General features: G+C 44.9%; 1 protein-coding gene across 17 annotated transcripts in view; it reads left to right on the top strand.

Annotated features, from left to right (window-relative positions):
• Nucleotides 1–26,080, top strand: part of LOC111852700 (syntaxin-binding protein 5-like) — a 115,852-nt gene that overhangs the window by 7,160 nt on the left and 82,612 nt on the right. For all 17 annotated transcript variants that reach the window (XM_023828901.2, XM_072700246.1, XM_023828900.2 and 14 more), the window contains exon 2: nucleotides 6,566–6,663. In XM_023828901.2, coding sequence (XP_023684669.1) covers nucleotides 6,566–6,663 — 98 coding nt within the window. The remainder of the gene's footprint in view (nucleotides 1–6,565; nucleotides 6,664–26,080) is intronic.

The following is a 26,080-nucleotide window of genomic DNA, read 5'->3' as shown; positions in this document are numbered from 1 at the left end:
AGGAATAAAAACTATGCAAATAGAGTGCTTTATGGCCAATATTGTGTATAAAATTTCAGTTTTGTGGCATGAAAGGTTCATACTATCAGTTGGCACTGTCAATACAGGGATTTAACAGGGACACCATAATATAAAAGTATAATTCATGAAGCAAGCCTTCATCTTTAGTGTTTAGTATAGGAACATTACAACTTATAAATATTTCTTTTTTCTGACAGTTGCTTCAGGGCTGCTGTCTACCTGTCTCTAGTGGGATCAGTCAACCATCCTTTTAAAACTGATGTGACTGCTTTCTGAGTGAGCCACATTTGACCCTGTGTTTTACGCCGAGTTCATATCTAGTTTAAGTATCTGGCTATGGAGTTGATGGGGATCAGCCACACGGTCAGTTCACTTCTCATGAAATAGTAATAGCATCAGGGTCTAAGGTGAGTGTAGCGTTTGTCATGGTGCCCATGCTTGCAGCAAATACTGTACTAGTGCGTGGGATAGCTGATTCTGATGAGCGCATAGATTCTTATGGGAGAAGGGTACTCTGGATTCTTTGCAAACTTCTTCTTAGTTCTCTAAGTCAAAAGTGCCAAGCTTACTAAGTTGTTAGCAGGTGAAGCGTTGGTGAACACTGACATAACGCTGAAGGGCTAACTAGAGCGATTTACTTGATGATGAATGGGAAACCTAAATGTTCTCTATAGTGCTAAGATGAGGGAATCGAGGTAAATGGTAATTAAACAGTCCATTTCAAGACAATCCATTAAGGTGGCGGCATACTTATTGACCCAATAAACCAGAAGAAATCGTCTCCTCTCACCTGATTGGTGATCGAGATCACATTGCACCTGTACAATTTGTCCCAGAAGAATCATAATCCAGATCTCAAGTCTCCTCGAGTTTCGTGAGACACCTCAGTCAGCTGCGCCATGTTTTTTGTTCATTTTGTAGATTATTTTCCGGCAGATTTTTAACGCTATCGGAACAGGCTGGACTTCATCCGTTTCGCTCCGCTTGTCTCCCGCTTCGGCACATGGAGACAGTCGGCGCCAGCGCACTTGTAATGGGATATGGAAGGGGGCCGCTGTTTCACAGGAAGCGAATCGCTTTGTGTTTCGGAACCTCGTCTGGATAGAATGGGCCATGGGTGACTCAGCTGAAAATGGATCCTGGTGGCTTCAGGCCGTCCTGGCTGGCTTTTGTCGCAGAATCCATAAACCTGTCAGGGTTTGCGTCTCGCATCCATGTTCTGGCACAACTACTCCACCTTGTATATCAATGATTAGATACCAAGGTTAGGAATATTGGTGTGGTTCCTCTTTAAATGCATGCAAAGTTCACTTTGCAAGCAATCTGCAAGTGTTTTCAAGATGGATGCCTTGTCAAGTCATTCAAAGTGATATAAAGCAGTGTTTCCCAACCCAGGACCCTCGGATAGTCCACATTTTTGCTCCCTCTCGGCTCCCAACCATTGAAGAACACTGAAAACCTGGCACAGGTGTTTTGGGAGCTGGGAGGGAGCAAAAATGTAGACTGTCTGAGGGTCCCTGAAGACTATGTTGGCCAACACTGCTGTAGAGAATGAATGTTCAGTTATGTGGATTCCAATGTGACGCGGATAGATGGCGGTGAGCAGGCACCAAACGGCAGGCTGCCCTTTTAGTGTCTGTAATGGATCCCTGTTCTTCATTTTGATATAGAGCACAAATATGCTGGGAGGCAAATTAGAATCTAATTTTTTAACCAGCTAAAAATACTCCTCAAGTTAAAGGAAGAGAGTGAAATGTTCATACGGTGTGTAATTGAAAAAATGACAGCAATCATATTTGGCTTGAAGGAAAATCAGGGAAGAACAAAACATATAGACATATAAAAAACATACAGAAGGAGGCCTCTGGGTCCCGGGTTCAAGTCTCCGCCCTGTGTCTGAGTGTGTAATTTGCTTGTTTCCTTTAGGTTCTTTGGCTGCGCCCCACAGTTCAAAGACATGCTAAGGCTAATTGGAATTACCAAATTGCCTGTAGATATGACTGGTGTGTGTATATTGGTGCCCCATTCTGGGTTATTCCATGCCGTGTTCCTGTAGCTTCTAGGATAGGCTCCAGACCCCCACGACCCTGCATAGCAACCGCAGGTATAGAAAATTGGTGGATGGATAGATCTTTAGATATCAGCTACAGGGCCTCAGTTTTGGACTGTGCAGTGCTCCTCCAACAGTATGGGGGGGGGGCCTTCGGCGTCAGTGTGAGACGGGCCCCGGTCTGACGTACGAACGTGTGCCTTGAGATGGAGGGAGCACCTGTTCGTTTGATAGCGCTGCCTGAATGGCTGTCTTTTCTCCAGACAGCTCTTTTATCAACTCCACTGTTACATATTCAAAAAGCAGGGGAAAAAAATTCTGCCGAAGATCCACACCATAAGCCATCTTAGATGATGACGAAGGTGATGGTGATGAGATTATTATTATTATTATTATTATTATTATTATTATTATGCATGACTTCTGTGGGGCTTTTCATTAAAAAGCATATTTTTCTATCTCTCTATCATGGCCATTTTTATACAACAGATTCATAAGTTTACTTTCTTCAGTCGGCTGCTTTTTTTTTTTTGGAGTGAGGGTGGGGTCTGTGAAGGCCTCAAGGAGCCCTTTTTTGGCTCAGCTGTGACTTTTATTGGCAGACTGAGGATCTGCACCAAGCCTTAGCTCTGCTGGTTATACATCCCACTCCCTCCGGAGGAGGAGGAGAAGGAGAAGGAGGAGTGGAGCTGCTGGCGAGAGGCCAGTGAACCTGGGCAGGGAGGCTTGAAAGGGGCCTGGGGGAGGGGCAGCTGGAGCCTACTGGAGACTGATAATACAGATCTATTCTCCAGGCAGACAGAGACGCCGTGGTTGGGCCTCCCTAGGCTCTCTTCTAATATGATTACATTTGAAAAATGTAATCCACCTCTTTTTACTGGAAACGTCTACCTATTGTGTCATTTCTGCGTATGATTAGCATTCTGATTCTGTTTTTAAGCTACGTGTTATTTGCTGAAATGGAAATTCCAGTGCAGAGCAAATTTCACTTTATTCAGTGGCAGACAATTTCCTGCTACACCCCCCTCCCCCGGGAAAACAAAAAAACCCTCTGTGGTCATCGAGATGGATTTGTAAATATTTACTGCAGGCTGCGCACTTCAGATATATTGATAAAAACATTTCAGACCTTTGATAACAGCGCGTGCACATTAAGAACATGTGAATTGCCCTTTATGCTTCAGCAATGCTCAGTATGCTGAGTATTAACAGCCACACAAGGAAGGTCTGCAGGCTTCTCTGCACAGTCAGCAGAAAATAGCCCATCATGTATATTCTGCCAGTATAAATACTTATACAGCAAATCTACATTTAATTTCTTTTTTGCTCATTTGCATAATTAATGGCTAGGTTTAATATTATTTCTGAAAGAAAGATGCATATTCATTTGTGAGTTAATTCAAAGTAATCTAATGTATTAACTGAGCATACATTACTCGAATTATTAAGTGATGTATGCAATTATCCTTGCATCCGTCCTCCCATTCATCTTTTTTTACTTATTTTTACATGGGCTGTCTAATTCCATAGAAATAATATTTTAGTCAGCAAATATAGTTGCAAATGAAGTGTCTATAAACCAGTCAAAGGCACCTCTAGTTCAGACATTCTAACAAGGTGTTAATGGTTTAATTCAAGTAATTAGCATATTAGATGTCAAATTTCCATGAATTATTACTAAGGTCATAATGGGTTAGCAGGTACAATTCTCTTATAGACTCACTACATCAAGTATACTCTTATAGAATCTATCATACTGACTACGAAAAGTATATTCTTATACACTCTTATAGACCCTATACCAAGTACACCCCTATAGTCTCGTATAGACTCACTGTATCAAGTATACTCTCATACACTCTAATACTCACTATGATACTCTTATATACACTTACAATACTCTTACAGACTTTAATAAATTCAATTTATGAAGTTTACTCTTATTCACTCTAATCTAGATCTAGAATACTCTTATATACTCTAATAGACTCACTATATCAAGAATACTCTAATACACTCTAATAGACTCACTATATCAAAAATACTATTATATACTATAATAGATTCACTATACTACACATTCTATAGTCACACTAAATACTATTCATACTACATGGGAAGAGGAACTTGGGATGGAAATTTCTGACCAGACCTGGAATAGTGCATCAAGTAGAATCGATAACATCACTACCTGTGCAAGACTTAGTTTGATTCAGTTCAAAGTGCTCCAGCGTATTCACTATATCAAATCTAAGCTAGCCAAAATATATCTTAATGTTGATGAACGGTGTGAGCCAATTCACATATTTTGGACTTGTCCCAGTTTAAAGAAGTACTACTGGTCTGAAATATTCAAGACGTTATCAGAAGCACTTAATCTAGACATGCAACCCAATATTAAAATGGCTGTTTTTGTAGTTAGAACAGATGGGCTTTCAATTAACAAAAAGAAGAAAGATGCTTTTGCCTCTCTGCTGACAAGAAGACAGATTTTGTTAGACTTGGAGTGGGTATATCCGCCCAGGGCCTCAGAATGGCTTAGTGACCCATTACAATGTCTTATATTAGAAAAAATTTAATACTCTCTTAGAGGGTCTATTAATAAATTTATGCAAAATGGAACCCATTGCATTCCATCCGACTAATCTCCAAATGGTCCTATATATACTGTATATATATATATATATATATATATATATATATATTCCCCCTTTGTTAGCAGCAAATTGGGTGGGTAGAGGAATTTCTTTATAAAAAACAGAAAATGTCTTGCATTTTGGATGTTTGCACTGTATGTAGGCATTCTTATTCCTCTCAATAAAAATATTGTCAAAAAAAGAAATACTGTCGTCATACTCAGACTTTCACGGATACGGGAGGGAATAGGACGTTATTCTCATGGATGATCAGCCTGGCACAGCTAAGCAGTGATAAGGAGGGACGGGTTAGCGATTAATACTGACACGATGAACAGGGCAGCTCAACCTTCCTGTCTGTACTGCTTCAGTGAATTTAGGAGACAGGGCAGGGTTCAGCTGTCCTATAAGGAGCGAGCGCATTTGCGTGAATGCCAAGGAGGAGCAGTCTGCAGCCCCTCCCACAGAAGCAGGGCTGGGGAAGGGGGGGGGGGCTGACAGACATCTGGCTGTGTGGAGTGTGAGTGCACAGCAGGGGTGCAAAGGGCACTCGTGCCTGCATTCCCTTCCCTTTGGCCGAGGCGTGGGAGGGGGTCCCAGCCTCGTGTCAGGGACAGCTGGGGACAGGGGTGACTCGTTCGTGTGTGGAGTGCAGCGGGCATATTACCCTGTAGCCCCCCCAGAGGCTGGCCTGAGGAAGCTGTTGAGTAAATAAACAAACAAGCAAATAGTCTTTAGTCAAAATGCTAATTGGCAGGAGGTGGACTTATATCCAGCGGCGTCACTAGAGATTTTGGACCCCGTGAAAGCATATCATATTGGGACCAATCCAATCATGTTCCAAATCTTTAAGACCCCTGTTACTCAGGGGCCCTTAGAATTGTCCTAATCCCACCCCCTATACAGCGCCCTGGCTATATCTGAGGTATAAGCCCCCCCCCCAACCCCCGGTGACATTAATGCATGTCGCACAGCTGATTCCTGAGGGTTCACTCAATTATTTTCCCATCTTTGCTTCATCTTGCCCCTCTCAGAAATCATCCTCATCCACTGATTTTTTTTTCTTTTTCCTGTGCCTATTATTCTGCTGTTATCTGCTCCTCTACCTTTTGATACCCTGGCCCAGCTTTAAAATAAGGGGGGGGGGGAGAGGATGGAAATGCTGATAAAGTGGGCTGCACACAGGAGAGAAAGCCCTCCGTTGGCATGCTGAATGCAAGCGGCCTGGCCTCAGGTCAACAGGGACGGTGGGACGGCATCTTGGGGCCAGACACGGCATCTTGGGGCTCGGGGCGGCAGTCCTCGCGCTCGGGGCGGCATTCCTCGCGCTCGGGGCGGCACTCCTCGCGCTCGGGGCGGCAGTCCTCGCTCTCGGGGCGGCAGTCCTCGCGCTTGGGTTCAGCCGCCAGGCTCACCGCCTCCTCCTGTTTCCCTCCCATAGCGACTGTACTATGATTAATGATCACAAGGAAATTCTCACATGGACGGGCTTATATCACATATTAATAAACAGACTGAAGGATTATAAATATTCTATGATCCCTGGCCATTAAAACAACACTGCATTTCTGTGTTCTCGTAATCGCTCTGGGATCTGTGAAACCGAGCTGTTTTCTAGAAGATTAAAGGGCCAGCTCTAACTTCGACCTACTGAAGGAACTCTCCAGAAAAAAAAAAGTGATTAACGAACAACGCATAGTATGATTCATCTCTGTGACCCTGCATTAGATTATCACTCGCAAGATTGGTATATGATTTTACGTGCTGTGCAGGCTTACACCACTGCAGTGTCCTCCGTTACGATCACTGTGTTTGTGTACATGTGATTTACACGGCTTTTAACGTGTCTTCCTTTCAGACCGTCCGTCACGGATTCCCACATCAGCCAACAGCTCTGGCCTTCGACCCCGTTCAGAAGATCATAGCCATCGGCTCTCGGACGGGAGGAGTGCGAATGTATCCTTTTTTCCGCCGCTTTCGGCCTCATATGCATGAGCGCCGCGGTTTGATTTGCACCTGAGTCTCCGGGGGAATCCGGCGTGTCTGAAGGACTTGCCCAGCCCCAGGTAAGAGTGTCATTCTGATATCCCCAGCTGCTCTCTTCCTCCCCCCGGAGGCTGCCATGACACGTTGTGCTTTTTTATCACACAGAAATAAAAACAAACACGCCGGTGATGCTGACTAACAAAGCTTCCAGCGTAAACCTGAATGGATGCAATGATTGCACATAAGCCATTTCTCAAACAGTGCTCGCACACAGGGACACACTCAGAGTGAGATAAAACCTTTAATATTTGTGAAAATAAATGGGTCAGTTTCTGAATAGATCCGAGCGCAGACGCGGGCAGCACACTGGATAGCAATTCTCATATCCTTAAGTAAAATTTTAATTAATTAATTTAAAAATGAATTTTTAATTCAGTGCTGCTATATATACGCACATTTTGACCTACATAGTCAAAGCCTGATTTTAAAATTTTTATTTATTTCATCATTAGGATATTTATAGCTCTGATGAGTCGAGTATGTGGAGTGCTGACCAGAATTTGGGGCTAATGTCCTTCGTGCTTTTGCTTCGTTTAAAATTCTTTGCAGTCAGCACTGGTAATGAATCCTGAGAAAAATGGATAGGGACTACATAGCTTGGACTCGTTTGAGAACTTTTCATGGCTTTCCTTTCATTAAGTGACTGCGCGCTGTTTGCATATGGAGGTTATTCTCTTCAACACAATCTTCTTATCTTCAGAAGAATACTACTCAAAGGTGGAACCTCCTCTCGTATTTTGTATGAGCCGATTGTCTTTTCTGTGGCCTGCGACTATAGCATATGCTGTGTTGAACACATGCCAGATACTTTTTTCTCATCTCAGGTGTGGCTAATCTTACATATATAGATCTGCCAAGCTGTTGATTAGTTCATATCTGTGAGCTGTATAAAAATGTAGAAGATGCCTGGGCCACTAGGTGGGGCCTTAGTCAAGAACAGAGGGTGCATTCAAAACCGTATACTTGCACAGTACATACTGAATTTTGTTAGATGCCTACTACTCAACTATTAATGAAGTGCATACTATACAGTAAGTATGCTTTAAAACAGTATGCATACCCTCAGACATACTGCAGTTGCTATCTTGCATATTACCTGACTCAAAAGTTTACCAGTGACATAGCTTGACCCCCACGGATGTTTAAAACTGTAAAAAAATTATAAAAGAAATAAAACAAAATCAAAATATGTATTTGAGTCTCCTAATGTAACTGGGCTGCGATGGGTTGGCATTCCATCCCAGGTTGTTCCCTGCCTTGTGCCCTTAGCTTCTGGAATAGGACCCCTGTAACCCTAAGACCACCGGGCACAGAACATGGACGGATCGATGGGTGGATGGATGGGTAATGTAACTGGGCATTATTTTCTCCTTCAACTTCTAGAGACGGCACTTACTCTGCCATCTTGACAAAAAATTCTGTGCAAGCGACATTCATTGCTGCTCTAGTGGCGTTGTGTGATAGTGGAGTGTCCACCGGTTGAACACTTCAGAATTTCGCAGAATATAGTATGTCATCTGGGCACCATTCACTTACTACAGGGTTTCTCAACCCAGTCTTCGCGAACCCCAAGATGGACCACATTTTCGCTCTCTCCCAATTGCCAGGGATTTGGGAGAGAGCAAAAACATGGACTGTCTGGGGTTCGCTGAGGACTGGGTTGAGAAATACTGGCTTAGTATCTCATTCATACTTAGGATTCGACATACTGCTCACCTTGCATACTGCATTTCACCTACTACGTACATAGCAAACAAGTATTTGATTTCAGATGCACACAGAAAGTGTGAAAATCGCTGCCTCGCCTGAGCCAGTGTTCACATGATACATCCATTCTCACAAACAGCTTATTATGTTGCGTTTTTGCTATAAACAGTTTTCATTGTGACAACAGGATGGGAAGAGTTGAACATGAGAATAAGAAGGTTTGGGATGGCAGAGCATGTACAATAAAAGTGCCTGAAATGAATGAAGGTGTAATTAGTTCAGACTAAATTTTTTCCTCTAACATGCAGGGTCCTCAAAGCTATGAGACGAAATGTGGATATAATATGCTTCATGATAAATTTATAAAGAATAAAAAGTGCTCAATTTGGGTGGTAAAGCTGTTCTCCTGACCTACATTGAACCGAATCACGAAAGCCTTTGTTTTCAGGATGATGTTTGCATGTCTATGTGTCATGTTACAAAAACAGTAAAAAATACTATATTAATTTGCTGAAATTTTATTTTGCCGAAGAACTTTTACGAGTTGGGAGGCCAGTCTTAAACTTTGAGTTTCCGTGTGTGGTTTAAACTGCTGTTTAAACCTTGTGTGCGCACCACAATGCTTTATTGGTGAGTTCACTATTTTGGGTCTTAGACGTGCAGATTTAATAAACAGCAAGTGTGTGTAGGTGTGGACACCATCTGTCTTGGAGAAGGGGTGAGTCAGGTGACCATCTGTGTTTCGTGTCACCTGTTCCTTATGACAGTTACCTGTCTTTCCATGGCTGTGTGACGCCCCGTCCCAGTTCACAGGCTCTGCATTGTGTGCTCTTCTCCATTTCCCACGGCATGTTTCCTGTGCCATCTTCCTCGTTGGCATGTTTCCTCTGCCATCTTCCTCATTGTCCCCTTCACCTACTTACAGCTCAGGTCGTTTCCCAGATTCCTCGTATCAGATGGGTCTGTCCTGAGCTGCGCAGGCATTCCCATTTAACCGATACGAACCTTTTTGTGTGCCGATCTTCAAATGAACCTCTCACGGTGCATCCTGAATCCGTAGCCAGGCCTCTCATCAAACAGACTTTTCTTTTCACTTCGTAAGATGCATCCATCAGTCGTATGACCTCATATCCAGCACGCGGTCACTGAGAGCTTACCCTAAAGCGCAGGGAATAACCTGGATGGGACACACATTCAACACAGGAACCAAATCCCTACTTATATTGCGCTGCAGGAGGTAACCTTCCCAGCCCAAGAGATCATGCAGTCATTACACATGTAGAGCGGGGGTTGAATTTGGGCCCCCGGCCCAGGAATCCTGAGCCAACTGTGCTACCCATAAAGCAACTGTGCCGGATCAGTCTGATGTATGAAATGATGTATGGTAATTATATTATATGGCTTTTGGCACATATAAAAACCATGTATCAAGTATTGGTCAATGCAGCTAGTGATAATTAAAATAAGAATATAAGCATAATTGCTTTGTAGAATGTGATTTGTTAATTATGCTGTGTGCTTGTTGGAAGTCTGGGCTCTGCATACACCGTGCAGGTATAGCTAGTTAATAAGGGTAAAGCCATGACACTCTGCGTTTTGAGATGATTTTTATAAATAAAATTCTGTCTGGTGGTGCTGATTGTGGAAAGTTCTGGAAACGGATTAGCTGGTTGGTATGTTGTATGCTGAGAGATCCGGAAATGCACTTGTGACAGTGCTGCAGGGGAGACACTAGGTGTTTTGGGCCCCATGAAAGCAGATCATACAGTATACTGTAGGGCCTCAGACCCAGAACAATCTAATTATATTCACTCTGTATGACTATATGTCACTCAGGGCCCCTTGGTGTCATTTTAATCCCCCCCCTCCTTTATGACGCCCCTGTGGTGCTGTATGTGGAGAGTTTCAGAAATGGATTCCCTGGTTGCAGTGCTATATGCGGAAAGTTCTGGAAATGGATTCCCTGGTTGCAGTGCTGTATGCGGAGAGTTCTGGAAATGGATTCCCTTGTTGTAGTGCTTTGTGCGGAAAGTTCCGGAAATGGATTCCTGGTTGCAGTGCTATATGCGGAGAGTTCCGGAAATGGATTCCCTGGTTGCAGTGCTGTATGCGGAGAGTTCTGGAAATGGATTCCCTGGTTGCAGTGCTTTGTGCGGAAAGTTCCGGGAATTGATTCCCTGGTTGTAGATAGGCCCAAAAAAGGGAGCAGAGGTTCGTGAGAGTTCGTAAGTGGGGCGAGAGAATGGATCACATAAACGGTGTCCTTGAATCCAATTGATCAGGGGATGATGGCGTCTGACAGGGGCGGGGAAAATCTGTGGGGGCTTGGGTTAAACCCATATCATGTGGTAAGGTGAGGGGGGTTAAAATACAAGCTTCACTCCACTTTGTGCCATTATGTGACATTTAGCCTTTTTATTCCGGGTCGCTCTGAGGACCCTCCTTTGATCCTACCCCGCAGTCTGGCCCCACGTGCAGTCAGGGCCCCCCAGCGCCAGGCCGGGCCCCATACCTCTCTCACTCCTGTCAAGCAGCCGCAGCCTGACATTTCGAGCATTTCTGTGCAAGAGATTTACACGACTTATAGAGAGAGCGAAGCGGGGGGTTGGGGGCGGGGGGGGGGGGTTATAATTTTTCACACCGGGAGATGGGGAGGCTGGGCAGGTGAAGACCAAGCGGATGTAATCACTTGACTCGCGCATGAAGCTTTAGGAGGTGGTGAGTCTCCATCCTTCTCTGTCTCAGGCTCTGAATAAAAGGCAAAAATGGCCAGACTACCTCTCATTGATCACCCCCCCCCCCTCTGCATAAACACATTCCCCTCCCCAAATGCTTTCTCACCATCTCCCTCAAACTTCCCGCCTCTGACTGCCCCCGCCACCCCACATCTTGTCGCATTGCTCATGCATACTGGTCCCACCTATCGTGCCCCCCCCCGTTCCGGTCTCTCGCTTCTTCCCTTTCTCCCACTGCCCCCCCTCACTCCTGCCAAGCCCCGCTCCTGGCTATTAGCACGCGTGTCACGTGCGGGCTGTACTGCGGCTCTTCCCCCCCTCCCCAGCTCGCATCCCGCATCACGGTGCTGCTTCCGCACCTCTATTCTCTCGGCGGCTGGCTGCCGGCTCTCCGTGTCACAATTCCCTGTCCCTCTATTGTGTGACCCTGTTATAGCACCCTGCACAGAAAGTGGAATGGACATATATACTCCTGTTTTCAGTTTTTATTTCTAAATATTATCTAAATATAGCCTGTGCGTGGTGTCTGTGTGAATGAGGGGGTTTATTTATATCCTACTTTAGTGGGGGCCTTGCAGACCCCCACCAGCCCCAATCTCTCTCTCTCTCTGCGTTATGTCTCCTGCATTCTCCGTTCTGCTTTCTGACATGTGTAGCCTGTTTAGGTTTTAGATCATGCAGCAAAGCGTCAATGTCGTTTTCGCGCTCGAGGCGGGCACTCGTCGCCGGGGAGGGGGGGGGACCGCGTAGATCTTTTAGGCTGTGCATGTCCGCGCCCTGGTGCCGCCGTGCACCAGCCCCTGTGCTTGGTTCCGCTCGATAAAGACCCCCATTTTCCCCGGTCAGAGAGCCGCTCCCCACCCCCAAAGGCTGATAATTACGTCGGTGGGTTTTTAAACTGCTGTCTTCCTCGACACGCTCTCGTTTTTACAAGTCTGTCTGGACATCCGGAGCCCCCTATTAAAACAGACATTAAATTCCCGGGGTGAATCGCTACTGCCCCAGTCGCGTGACGACTAACTCTCAACTCGGAGACATATCATTAAAGTTTCCACCATGTTTCACGAGTACAATAAACTGTTTTGTTTCATCTGCGGTATAGAGGAACAATGGCATCTGATATCATCTGGGAACATGAACATTAGAAAATGTACGTGCATAATCAGAAATACATACTGAAGCTGAAAGACTTTCTCAGTGCAGGATGAAGAACACTACCCCCCCCCCCCCCCCCCACCCGTAACCCCCCATGGAACCCCACTAGGGGTGCAGTATATTTTGATCCGACTGCATGGCTTTAATTTGATTTAGTCTGATTTATCGCTGCCATTACAGATTTGATTAATGAATAGTTGATTAATAGCCACATGAGGCTTTCATGGTTCTTCACGCAACAATTGAACTGAACTCACTTCGGCATGGAGATCCAGTGCTCATAATCATTGCCTGTTTTCCAGATTAATTAGTCAAAGCTAGATGTATTGACAAATAGAATATGTTACTGTCACCCATGATAAATGTTTGGTTATGAAAGGTATTCATTCATCCATCCATCCATTCATCCATCCATCCATCCATCCATCCATCCAGTAAAGGGTTACACTGAATCAGCACAGGGCATGGAAGGTTAGTATATTTCAAGACATGAATGTGCTTGTTTTTGCATCTGATTTCCTGAAAGATTCCAAATTTCTAGGGTATGTAGAGCAATTGCAGTCCCGCTGGTTATGATTTTGTTTCACCTGCAAAAATAGTGATTGAGATCCTCAGCGATTTTGTGTTCCGTGCTGGTCTAGGCACAGGTCCAGCCTGGCACACTTCCACAGCCCTGCTGGGGGGTAGGGGGCGGGGGGAGAGGGGGGGTGATCACAGTGGTTTATGGCCTGTGTGGCATAGCAGAGCTCCCTGTGGGTGTGATATTTCCCTCCATTCATGTGTGCCCAGAATATTCCTGCCGTCTCTTTCTGAGGTCGGGCTCCCCGGTCTGGCGGAACCCAGCCTGTTTTTCGGATGGACTGCCATTGAGGTGGCCCCCTCCCTATTCAGCTACACCCAGCCTTAAGTGCCGAAAGGCTCTGCGATTTAGTGAGACGGTTTAACTCCATTGTGCTGGGATGTTTCAGTCCGTCTGGGCACTCCTCTTTCTAAATGAGCTCAATTCCTTATACGGGAAAGCCTGCGGTGAGGACGGCCTTTTAAAAAATTAAACGAAAAAGGAACATTTTAACAGCAAAGCGGATGACAAATCGGGAAAGCAGGCTAATGGCACTCGAACATTATCCTGCCCGGATGCGACCTCCTGGGACTGTGCTGTGGAGCCCCAGAGACCCCAGTGTTGCTGGGTGTATCCGAAACACTCCTTTTAACTTCAGAGGACCTCCTTGCCTACGAAGCCCCTCTGTCTCTCCTCTGCAGAGAAACCGGCAAGGGTACTCAAAGAAGGATAGCCAGCAAGAATGCAAATCGCTGCTGACCATCGGGCGTTGACTGCTAGTGAGGTTTTACGTGCTTGTCTGACACAAACCCGACAGAATAAAACATTAAATTAAATCTAGTAATTGTAATGTAATGATACCCTACTTTGCGCACTTTATATTAAGACTAGGAAAGTATCTTGATTTGAATCAAGAGCCTCCACAGCAGAAGCTTTGAAAAGAAGTGAACCGAGATGGCGCCAAATCTATATTGCGTTGAATCAAGGCGGCGAATCGAAACAGGTTACTTAAGGAAACCGAGGATATTTCAGCTCAGGGTGATGGTGCGTTCGATAGTATTGATCGCTGCCCAACACTGCCGTCGTCGCCATTGCATGGAGAAATCAACAACATTCCAGAGAAGCAGCTCCGAGGGCTCATTAATTTAAAGTAAGAGCAAGACCAACGTAAATACAGTGAGCAAGACCAACGTAAATACAGTGAGCAAGACCAATGTAAATGCATAAACACCAGCATGTTCTCTTTCTGTGTTGTCTTCAGCAGTAATAGCTATTGAGATGGCAATCCCCTTGAGATACATGGAGTGTTCTTGTGTTCATTAGCTTATTTTGGATCTCAGTTCAGTACACATACCGTTAAGTCTTCATAATGAATCTCGCTTCGAGTCATTCACTTCAGTAGCATGTCTTCGATGCCGTTCCAGGAGTGCGTTTATGCACCCACTCCAGAGAGACCTGCAACGCATCGCTGACGGAGTCGGTCGGTGACGGGGTTCCGGAAAACCAAAGCTTCCCCCTGTCATGTGGCTACATGTGCATGGGTGCCACTGGGACCAAAGTCCACCTGCAGTAAAGATCTGTAGCCTTGGATACACGTTTGTAGCTGTGATGACCATCTGGAGGAACATTGTGGTCATGGCACAGGAGAGAGTTTGATAGCGCGGGGGGACATTTAATTTAAATACAAAGCTCTTGTTTATTGGGGGGGATGACTGAATCCAAATTAAAAATATATTAAATATAGCATTAAAGTTGAGTTTTGAGTTAGGCAAACCTTATAGTCTTCTTTCAAGTGTTCATTTGTATTGGCTAATGCAGTGTTTCCCGACCCAGTCCTTGGGGATCCCCAGATAGTCCACGTTTTTGCTTCCTCCCAGGTCCAAGCACACCTGAACCAAACAATGAAGAACCCTGAATACCTGGTACAGGTGTGTTTCGAGTTGGGAGGGATCAAAGACGTGGACTGTCTGAGGGTCCGCACGGACTGGGTCGGGAAACATTAGCCTAATGTGATGGGTATCGATCAATGCTCACACTTATAATTTCTGTTGATTGAGATTTAGATTGATTGCTGTTAATGTGAAGGAGGAATAAGAGTGACTACTTTGTTAGGATCTATGAGCTCCCAGGCATAAATAATCTGAACTTTCTGAAGCATAAATAATATACATTTAATGTTCCTTTCTAGTTCATTACACGTAATAACAATTACTGTAACGTTAATGGATATAATTATTGTTATTTCATATTTCACTTTTTCTGCATCCACATATGTAATTGCTCTTTTAATTCCTCATTTTCCCCTTCGCTAATTAATGGCTTCCGTGTTTGTTTGCTTAGGTAGCTTAAGTTGTGGATGGTGAATAAAAAAAATAAACATTAACCATATCATTATGCATAATGAATAAGCAAGACTTGCAATTAAACATGCCAGGAAATTGTGTGTAGTGCTTAGTTTTGTCTTCCTATAGATGCATACTGTATACATATTGCTTTACTTTGATGTGTGATTATTTTAGTAGAAATCACAAGCTCTCGCAAGAAATCTTGTAGCATTCTGTAATATGTATAAGGAATTATATTTACAGCGTTTTATAACATATGCCATGAGATCTCTCAAACTGACTTCCTGTCCTAGGTATCTCCTGCCTTCCTGCCCCCACCCCCCCCCCCCCCCCAACCCCGACCCCGCCCCTCACCCCCCACCAGTGACCCTGACCGGGATAGAAAATCGAAAGATCGCTTGTTGGATGGATGTCGGCTATACAATGGTGTGCAGGCTGAATTGTGATGGCTTATGGAAATACATAATCTTTCGCGAAAGTGATACATAATTCACAATGAGAGGATCTTACGTAAGGCGTCATAACCAGATTTGCTAAGGAGAGACAGGGACTAGCGGAACTCTGCTTCAGGTCTCCTCATGCTTAAAAGCAGCACTAGCACAATGGAGATGCTAATTCATCCAAGCGCATGTCGTACGATCGTGGGAGGAAATCTGGGTAGCCAGAAGAAACCTGTGTGACACGGGGAGAACATGCATGCTCCACACGCAGAGAGCGGAGGTGGGACTCGAATCCCTGGCCCTAGAGCTGTGAGCCTCCATGCCACCCACATGATAAAGTCCTTCTTATGTCTCGTTCTATTGCCTTAAATATTTAAATGGTACCTTTCAGAATAAGTCAATAAATGCAATAAATGAACACTAGGTTCTTCAGAAATGTCATGTCCTCCACCAGTCACACCAGTCGTTTCTCATGTGTGGTTCCCCAAAGGTGTAATGAGCTGCCAAACCACGTCCGGTCATCAGACTCCCTCTGCACCATCAAGAAACCCCTAAAGACCCATCTGTTCCAAGAATTCCTCCTCTAGTCTGATGTCTCTCTATGTTCTCTGAATGTTCTTTTTGTTGCACCTCTCATCATTGAATTGTCTTATTAGATTCTTGCTTTGTTAGGAAGATGTTGTGTAGCTCCTGCTCTAATACCACTTACACTTGTAGCTGGGCATTCATCAGAAGCACTTAATCTAGCCTAGTTGACTCCTTGTCAGCCGTTTGTTTGTAACCCGCTATTTGCACGTCGCTTTGGACAGAATTGTCTTATAAGTGAAAATAAATGTAAATAGCTTAATTGAAATAAAGCCAATGTGTTTGTGTGTGTGTGTGTGTTTACATATTATGTCTCTGTGGCTTCTCAGTTATTTACCCAATTGGTCCAACTATTCTTTGACTCCAACAGCTACCCTACTATGCTGATGGGGTGGGCCTGGCCCGTTTCAGCCGCGAGAGCCTGGTTGTGGTGTTAAAACACAGCTGTCCTAGTTTTTGTAAGACTCTGTATGAGCAACCGTAACCCCCTTCCACAGCCGAGTGGGACGCATGAACAATTCCCTCTTAACTTCAGGGCCCTGTGTGCTATTAAAGAGAGAGTCGCTGCAATTTCAATTATAGACCCAATGGGGCATCTCTAAGGTCAAGTTTCAGTCAGAGAGGAGTGAGGGAAGAGGAGGTAACTGACAAGAGAGGGGATTAGAGAGATGCCAGGAAACCAGGTGTGATTGGAAAGACAATGTGGTAATTACCAGTAATATACTGTGCAGCAACTGGTTATTTATTTAAAAAATGGTGTTTTATTGCAATTGCTTCTTATATCTTGATCTTAAGGTACATTGAGAAAATATGCAGAGCTTCCTTGTATGAAGGAAGGTGAGATGCAGGCAGGAATCTGCAGCTGGTACATATGCTGTTTGGCTCTCTATGCTGTTCCATGGCGACCTGCTGGATCACATGCTGTAATTCCACCATTTCAAAGCTGTGGTTCCAATGACCCACTGATAAAATAAAAGGGTACAGGTAGCTTTGATCCCTTAAAGATTTCTCTATAATGCCTCCACCGTTCGGTAGTAGATGTACCCTCCTGGCACGTCTCGCGTAGTGTGGCAACCGCTGATGCTGCTGCACTGGCGCAAATTTCACCTCACAAAATGCCACATTCCAAACATGTAGGTGAAAATAAAATGCAACTTGTCATGCAATTTAACGGCAGCCAAAAAGCGTTCTCCTCAAAATATGAACAATAAGAGCAATACAGAGATTAGTATTTTTTCATTCTGGGTTGTTTATTTTTTTTGAGAAGTTGTTTTGTGATGGATAGATATTGTGAAAGAGGAAGTGAATGGATTGCTTGGCTGCATTTTGCATTTTATAGTACTTCTAGTTTGTGTTTCTCTTTATAATATGAGTAACAGTATCTTCAATTGTGTCGCTTTGTATAACGTTTGAGGGGGATAATTTTCTGTTGGCTAATTTGCTCAAGTCAAAATAAAGCCTTTCATAGAGCTTTCAGAAAGTGCAATTGCTTGATTTTTGTATCACAGTGGAGAGAATTTTTTTTTTACAGCGTGTCCCTCTCCATTTTGGAAGTATGCATACTGACTTCACAAGCTTGTGAGCATTTGACACACGGATCTGAATTGTCTTCGTGGTGTTTGTCCCTGAAGGATACAGTCATTTTGAGTTAAATGTCAACATTTCCTGCTTGAGTCTGAACCAAAAGTTACAGAATGTAAATGTATAGTTTCTGCTGTCCTAGACTCTCCTTTTGATCCTCTTCTCACATGAAATGTTCAGAAATTACAAGCATTATGATGATTGTGTTTCTTGTGACCTGGCTGCCGCTTTGCCGGCTCTTCTGCTGTTGACTTTGGAATTTTGGGAAGTCGGCCAGGATGGGATGCAGGGCAGGGGCTCAGCAGTCAGTGACGGACTGTGGATGTCAAGTCTCGGCCCAAACTCTGAGTGTGCGGAGCTGCCTGTTCCCCCCTATGTTTGTGCAGGTTCCCTGCAGATACTCTGGTTTCTCTGACTGGAGTGCGTGTCCCGCAGCCTCGCTGCCAGTGCAGTTCCAGACTCGTCTCGGCCCCTGTACTGGGTAAACGACTTGCCATTGGATGGAGACGCATTCCTCCCTGCAGTTGTTTTGCCTGCCTTGTGAGCTCATTTCATGCCACGTCGCACGCGAGCAACCAAAATAACACGCGCCTCACAATCGTGTCCTGACACCTCCCCGCCGAGCAAGATCTGCTCCCCTTCTTCCCCGTCCGGCATCAGTTAGCTGGTGAGTAGTGATAAGTTAGTTCCATGGCATCTGCTCCCCCCCCCCCCCCCACCATGCCAGCCTGCGTGAATGGAAGGCCGGTTATGGCAGGCAAAGGCCTCCGTTTCCGAATGGGCTTTGAGAAAGCAATCATCAGTGCAAACAATGCAGCAGCTGTCCCTGTTTATATTAGCTACGGTAATGATGGGTGCTGGCAGGCACAGTACGTAACCCCCCCCCCCCCCCCGCCCCCCACCGCCCTTATCTGATCGTATCGAGACAGAGAGGTTCAGAGCTCAGAGCAGCAGCCCAGAGGGATAAATGAGGGCTGTGGGAAGCGGGTCCCCTGGGTTTCGGAACGCGAGAGAGGAGCGGCCGCAGCCCACTGCCATATTTAGCATGCAAGGCGCGGGCATCCAGTTCTGTGTCTGTCCTAAAATGCTAATTTTGAGTGACAGGATGAAAGTTCTAGCGAGAGATTGCGCTTCGCGCTGCTCATTTATTTTTGTTTCACTCTAACAGATGTGAAAAAGCGCCACGTTTTTGTTTTTTTTGTTTTTCCCTGAATGTGCGGAATGCGGCGCGGTTTCCATGGTGACCACGATCAACGCGGCAGCAGCGCGCCGCGAAAACGCCGCCAGCCGAGGCTGTCGTGCCGGGACCGCGTGACACGCTGACAAGTGGGAAGGAACAGCCGATCACTCGACGGGATGCTGCGAGCAGCCAGACTTTTTCTTTTTTTTTTAACTCTGTCCCCTCCCTGGTGTTTGCTCTTGCGACGGCCGTCGCGATGGCAGAGCCCCTTCTCTCCCCCAGCTCATGTCCTGGTCCTGTTGCTTGAGAGGGTTCTCTGATGGCCTCAACATCTGAGCCATGTGACTCTCCTGACCTGTAAAATGCCAGTAGCTTATATAAAAACAGGAATAAAAGTTTAATATACAATTACAACCCTACTTAATAAAGAACAGTGATCGGAAAGGGTAAAATAACATAAAATGAAGGCTGAGCGGAGTAATCTTTATATGCAAGTTATGTAGAAGGGTCACTTGGCTGAAGTCCATTAGTGCCGATACCCTCCCTCCTCATCACATGACCAGCGGGAGGGAGCACCATTCATGGTGTGATTCCACCCACCCTGGGGCCAAAGAGTGTCCCAGTGAACTGGGGGGGCGGGGAGGGGTGGACATTAGGCTTCTTTGTTTATGATGCCTTGCCGCGCTGTGGCATTTCAATGCCGAACAGGTCTTCTGCTGTCATAGTGACCCCAATGTTTTAATTTCCCCTCCTGTTTGCTTGATTTCCCATGCTCGTCTTTTTTTTCTTTCCTACTGTTGCCGTGGCCCATTAGGGACGATTGATTTTGCGATGGGAGTACGCCCCCACCTCAACTTCCTGTCGTGAGGACAGCTCAGCTTGTTTAAGCCGGGATGTGATCGATGAGCCTCCCTTTGCAACATGGTCGTGCTGGTGTTACGAGAACCGCTAGCAACCTGAGTCACATCTGGCGTGACGGACGTCAACGAGATTTCGTTCCTGTCAGCAGACTTACGTAAGGCGTGAGTTTCGCTCACCTTGCGGGAGACCACTGGGGGTTAACCCACGCGTGTGGGTTTATGCAAATGTTGGTTAGCGCTTTAGGGAACCCAAAAAAAAATAATACATTAAACAGGCTATACTTAGTACTAAACTGCTTGTGACTCTGAGGCTTGCTCTGACGATAGTGTGTGCATGTTTATGAAAGTCCACGCTTGAGCGTTTCGAGTCGTGCATCCCCTTGCACTGAAGACCACGTCTTGCTGTGCACTTATGTCCCAGCATCTGCCCGGCTAACTCGTGACCGGATCTCACCAAAAGCTTTGACATATATCTTGGTGTAATGCTTTCAAACGATTAGGGGGAACGTCATGCGGTCAGGTTTCCCAATTTCCTTTTTCGAGGACGGATGAAGTGACATTTTCGTGCGCGCGAGCGTCATGTGTGTATGCACGCTATATATAGAACTGTCGTAAAATGTAATCACCTCTCACGCGGGGTTCCATTGCATTCAAGTTTATCGCCAGAAGGCTGACAGTTTCGGGACTGTCTGAGGAATAAATCCGATTTCCATGAAAAATATTAGACAAAAGCAAAAAGTAACTGCATTTTAGCTAAAATATAACGGCAGTAGCTCTGTCTCTCTCTTACGGCTTAAAACAACTCCTCCTTTCTCATGTTGTGCTTCCCATCTGATTCTGTCTTTCTTTTGGTTCACCTCTCTCTCTCTCTTTCTGTCTCTCCTTCTCCCCACATCCCTTCACCCATCCCTCCGCGCACACCTCACACATCTGTCAGGGAGCTGCCCCGGAGAGATGGAAACGTGTCCTAACAATCAGCAGGCCTCAGCCATAAAAAGGTAGCATGTGAGAATTGATTTTCCCTTACGGTGGGCCGAATCATGCCTGTTGGACTTTGGGGGGGGGGGGGTTGGTGAGAGGCCGCTGTCATCGCTGTGTGTGCAGTAACACAGGATTTTATTATCTGCACTTAAATCTATAGAGCAGAAAATTTAACATGGTAACATAACCATTTTGGTTAGCTGGCGGTGGAGGGTGGGAGCTGCACTGCTGGGCTCTCTGTTCAAAGACACCCGGCTCTGTTTTTATTCTCTTTACATGGTTTCCTTATGCCTGCCAGTTTTAGGGTCTTTGCAGCATCCTGTGTCCATCACTTCTCCCCTATTTTCTCCTCTCCGGGATGATATAGCATCGCGCATCTATTTAGGCATTGTAACGATGGAAGCCGGACGCGTGTGTCGGCGTCTAACGGCGGCTAATGGCTGTTGTGAGCGTATATTCATCATTTGTTGATACGTTTTCTGGGATAATTGGACAGTTTGTGAAAGCCGTCAGTGTCAGTCCCTGGAGAGGAGACATATGTAGCTCTGGGTACAGAGGAAAGGCAGCATTTGTGTGTGGTGGATCCTCTCTGCTCCCTGTGGTCCCCTGAATGGCACAAAAGGTGCAGGCCAGGGGTATACAGTATACAGGGGCGGGGCCACAGGGTCACTGGGTCCAGCCGAAAGCTGATTGGCCCCTGGAATTCCCCTTTCCCTGTCAATTACCGATTCAGAACATTGGCCAATTATAAGGTTGGCCCATCTGTGTGAATTTTCGCTCCCCTTATGCCCCACCACCTTAAAAAATCCAATAATTGCCCCTGCTGCAAGCCCAGGGCCTAAAGCCCTGAGTCCTTGTCCTGCAGGGGACCCCCTGTCCCCTTTATATGCCTATGATGCACACTGGCCTCCTGTGGTGAAGCAGAGCAGCAAGACACAGTAACTGAGCAAACTATTCCAGGGCTCATGGGAGTTTTACACAAAAAACGTTCTGAGGGCAGAATGACAAATGATTGGTTCAGAGAGATAATCAATCAGATTGTAGAAGAGGTGAATCCAAGCAACTAGAGTAGGCAAGACCAACCAATCCGATGTCTTGGTCTTGCCTCTTCTAGTTGCTTAGGCCCACCTCCTCTACAACCTGATTGGTTCAGAGAAATAGTAAATCATTTTTCATTCTGTCCTCAGAATATTTTTGTGCAAGTACTCCTACTAGCTATTTCCAGGAAGACCATGCCAGGAACCACCCTGGACAGGATGCTAGTCCATTACCTGGTACACGCTTCTACCCACTGAGCCTTTTATTTCATTGCTATTAGCATTACTACTGTTATGTCTTATAATAAATAGTATTATCTCTTAAAACAGTCAAAGGAGCACATTTTGGATATCCTTTAGAGTAGGGGCTCCCAAACATTTGATGCCTGCAAACCAGCATACATTGTGCAGAAACCTTGGCAGCGCTGGCAGTAAAGCTTTTCGACCGGCGTGGGGGGGTAGGGGTTGCTGGGCGATAAAACTTGTGGATCGATCAGCAAGCCAGATTTAGTAAGTTTGTCCGTTTCCAATTTTTTTTCAGATGCAATTAGAATGTGCGAACATCAGGGGTTATAAAATAAAGGCATGGCTTGAAAATATATAGCTTATTTATGGGAATAAACCAACCCCTCCCCCAAGCCACGGTGCTCCAGTGTGTGGGTACTGCTTGGTGCAGTGACTCTCATATCATTCCATAGGACAGGGTTTCCCAGCCCGGGCTTTGGAGACCCGCATTCAGTCCATATTTTTGCTCCCTCCCAGCTCTCTGCCATACAGTCCATATTTTTGCTCCCTCGCAGCTCCCTGCCATACAGTCCATATTTTTGCTCCCTCCCAGCTCCCAGCAAAATCGTGGATTGTCTGAAGATCCCCGAGGACCTGCTTGGGAAACTCTGCTTTAGGGTGGGAATGGTGATCTTTGGAGATCAATGAGTGCACCGTGCAATACCCACTAGACTGAAACATGATGACTGATTTATGCTGGCTGTTCATTTTTCTGCTTCTGACTGAGTGTGTTTGAATTTCAGATTCTATCTTGGCTGAATTCAGAATTTCAGTTGGCTGGTTATTCACAGTAAATGGTTTTACAAAGGGAATGTGCTCAGTACAAAAACATAATTCTGTCACGGCAATGCCAATAAAATAATGGAGAATCAAACTGAGGTCTTAGTTTAACTTTATAAAATGAAATAAAATAAATTCAGATGGTGATGTTTTTTCTGTGATCATGTCAACAAAGCAACAAAAATCACTTTTATTGGTTCCTCTTTGATTCATGCACTTTGAGTGGAGGCAGGCTGTTTGATAACAGTAAGCTTGCATCAGGATTTGGGGAGTTTGTATACCTGACAGTTTGGAGCTTACACTGAGTCTGTATACATGACAGTGTGGAGTTTACACTGAGTCTGTATACCTGACAGTGTGGAGTTTACACTGAGTCTGTATACATGACAGTGTGGAGTTTACACTGAGTCTGTATACCTGACAGTGTGGAGCTTACACTGAGTCTGTATACCTGACAGTGTGGAGCTTACACTGAGTCTGTATACATGACAGTGTGGAGTTTACACTGAGTCTGTATACATGACAGTGTGGAGTTTACACTGAGTCTGTATACATGACAGTGTGGAGTTTATACTGAGTCTGTATACCTGACAGTGTGGAGCTTACACTAAGTCTGTATACATGACAGTGTGGAGTTTACACTGAGTCTGTATAAATGACAGTGTGGAGATTACACTGAGTTTGTATAAATGACAGTGTGGAGTTTACACTGAGTCTGTATAAATGACAGTGTGGAGATTACACTGAGTCTGTGTGCTCAGCAGCGTGGAGATTACACTGCACTGGTGTGCATGACAGTGTGGAGATTACACTGAGTCTGCATGACAGTATGCAGAGTACTCTGAGTCTGTGGATCGGAGAGTGTGGAGATTACTCTGAGTCTGTACATGTCAGCCTGAAGGTCTCCATGCATAATTGTGTAGAGATTACATCGACTCTTCATGGCAATTTGGAGATTACACTGAGTCTGCACAACAGTGTAGAGATTAGTTGGGTGTAAATTGCAGAGGGATAGGGGTTGTGCATATCATGTGTGCTTGACAGTGTAGGAATTACACTGAGTCTGAGTGCTTCACAGTGTAGAGATTACACTGAGTCTGAGTGTTTGACAGTGTAGAGATTACACAGTGCTCTACAGTGTAGAGTCTATGCACATCCTAAAGTTTGCTGTGTCTATTGACTTGTCTCTACGGGTATTTGCGCTCATCTATGAATATTTATCTATCGGTTTGTCTGTTTGATTATTTCATTACTTGCTTATTAGGACCTTACTGATATGCAAAGTATCATATCAGTTTTACCTATTTGTTGTTTGCATTCAGCTGTGGGGGATATACACCTCCTGTTTGCTTTACTCTTTAAGGAACAGGAAATCAATGCTCTTCCTTTACAGAGAAAGTTAGCCTACCTGTGAAACTGAGCCATTTATTTATTTGATTGCAGCTGCTCACACAGTGAGTGTAGGGGTCTTGTACAATGTGCAGTAGGTGGACATATGCTCAGAGCACAGCAATATTTGTATGATGAATAGTAAAAAATAAGGTCAAAACAATATCACGTTAATTAAATGCGTGGTGGTTCTTTAAATTAGACTTACTTAAATGGCTCTTTATTCTTTATTTTCGCTAAAAAGTTACAACCCCGAATCCAAACATGTTGTGATGCTGTGTAAAATGTAAATAAAAACAGAATGATCAGACAAACGCATATTTAATTGAAAATAGAACGAAAACAACACATAACACGTCGAATTTTTATTATACGTTGAAACTGAGAATTTTTATTATGCTCAGTTTGAATTTGACATTTTGAAGAGGTCGGGATAGGGGCAACAGAAGACTGGAAAAGTTGTGTAATGATAAACAAAACACCTGATTCAGTATCTCACAAATAAGTAGGTTAATTGGCAACGGGTCAGTAAGATGACTGGGTATAAAAAGAGACTCCCAGAGAGGCAGAGTCTCTGTGCAGTGAAGATGGGGAGAGGTTCACCACTCTGTGCAGTGAAGATGGGGAGAGGTTCACCACTCTGTGCAGTGAAGATGGGGAGAGGTTCACCACTCTGTGCAGTGAAGATGGGGAGAGGTTCACCACTCTGTGCAGTGAAGATGGGGAGAGGTTCACCACTCTGTGCAGTGAAGATGGGGGGAGGTTCACCACTCTGTGCAGTGAAGATGGGGAGAGGTTCACCACTCTGTGCAGTGAAGATGGGGAGAGGTTCACCACTCTGTGCAGTGAAGATGGGGAGAGGTTCACCACTCTGTGCAGTGAAGATGGGGAGAGGTTCACCACTCTGTGCAGTGAAGATGGGGAGAGGTTCACCACTCTGTGCAGTGAAGATGGGGAGAGGTTCACCACTCTGAACGACTGAGTGGGCAAATAGTGCAACAAATTAACAATAATGTTCTGTAACATTGCAAAGAATTTGGGAATTTCATCATCTACGGTACTTAATATCATTATAAGAGTCAGAGAATCCAGAGAATATTGTTATCTTTGTTCCATTTGCAATTACATATTGGTTTATAAACATTATATGAGTTGCATATCATTGCACTCTGTTTTTATTTACGTTTTACACAGCGCCCCAACTATTTTGGAAATGGGATTGTATGTTAAGTCTGATTAGTTAGCTCCCACAGTGCAGAGACATACAATGAGACTAACTGGCATCTCTAAATCGCTCATAGTCTATGTGTGTGTGTGTGTGTGTGTGTGTGGTCTAGGTATACCAAATATCCCTACAACAGTAAACCTGTTACTTTGACATTGTGGGAACCATTTTTTCAGTCCCCGCAAGGGGAAATTCAAATTTTTGAAAACTGTGACTGCAATCAAAAAACGAAAAATGCCAAAAGACTTGCATTCTGTGTGGTTACTTACTGTATGGTTAAGGTTAGGGCTGGGTAGCAGTTAAGATCATCATGTTAGGATAAGGTTTTTGTCCATGGAAATGAATGGAGAGTCCCCACAAAAGCATGAGTACAGCTCTCTCTCTCTCTCTCTCTCTCTCTCTCGTGAGTGTGTGTGTGTGTGATATGGAATGGCATCCTGTCCAGGGTGTACCCCAGCCTTGTCTCCTGAGACCCTGACGAGG

Source organism: Paramormyrops kingsleyae, chromosome 16, assembly GCF_048594095.1.
Source record: "Paramormyrops kingsleyae isolate MSU_618 chromosome 16, PKINGS_0.4, whole genome shotgun sequence".
Taxonomy (NCBI): domain Eukaryota; kingdom Metazoa; phylum Chordata; class Actinopteri; order Osteoglossiformes; family Mormyridae; genus Paramormyrops; species Paramormyrops kingsleyae.
The sequence above is the reverse complement of the archived record's forward strand: the minus strand, read 5'-3'. Positions and strand labels throughout refer to the sequence as shown.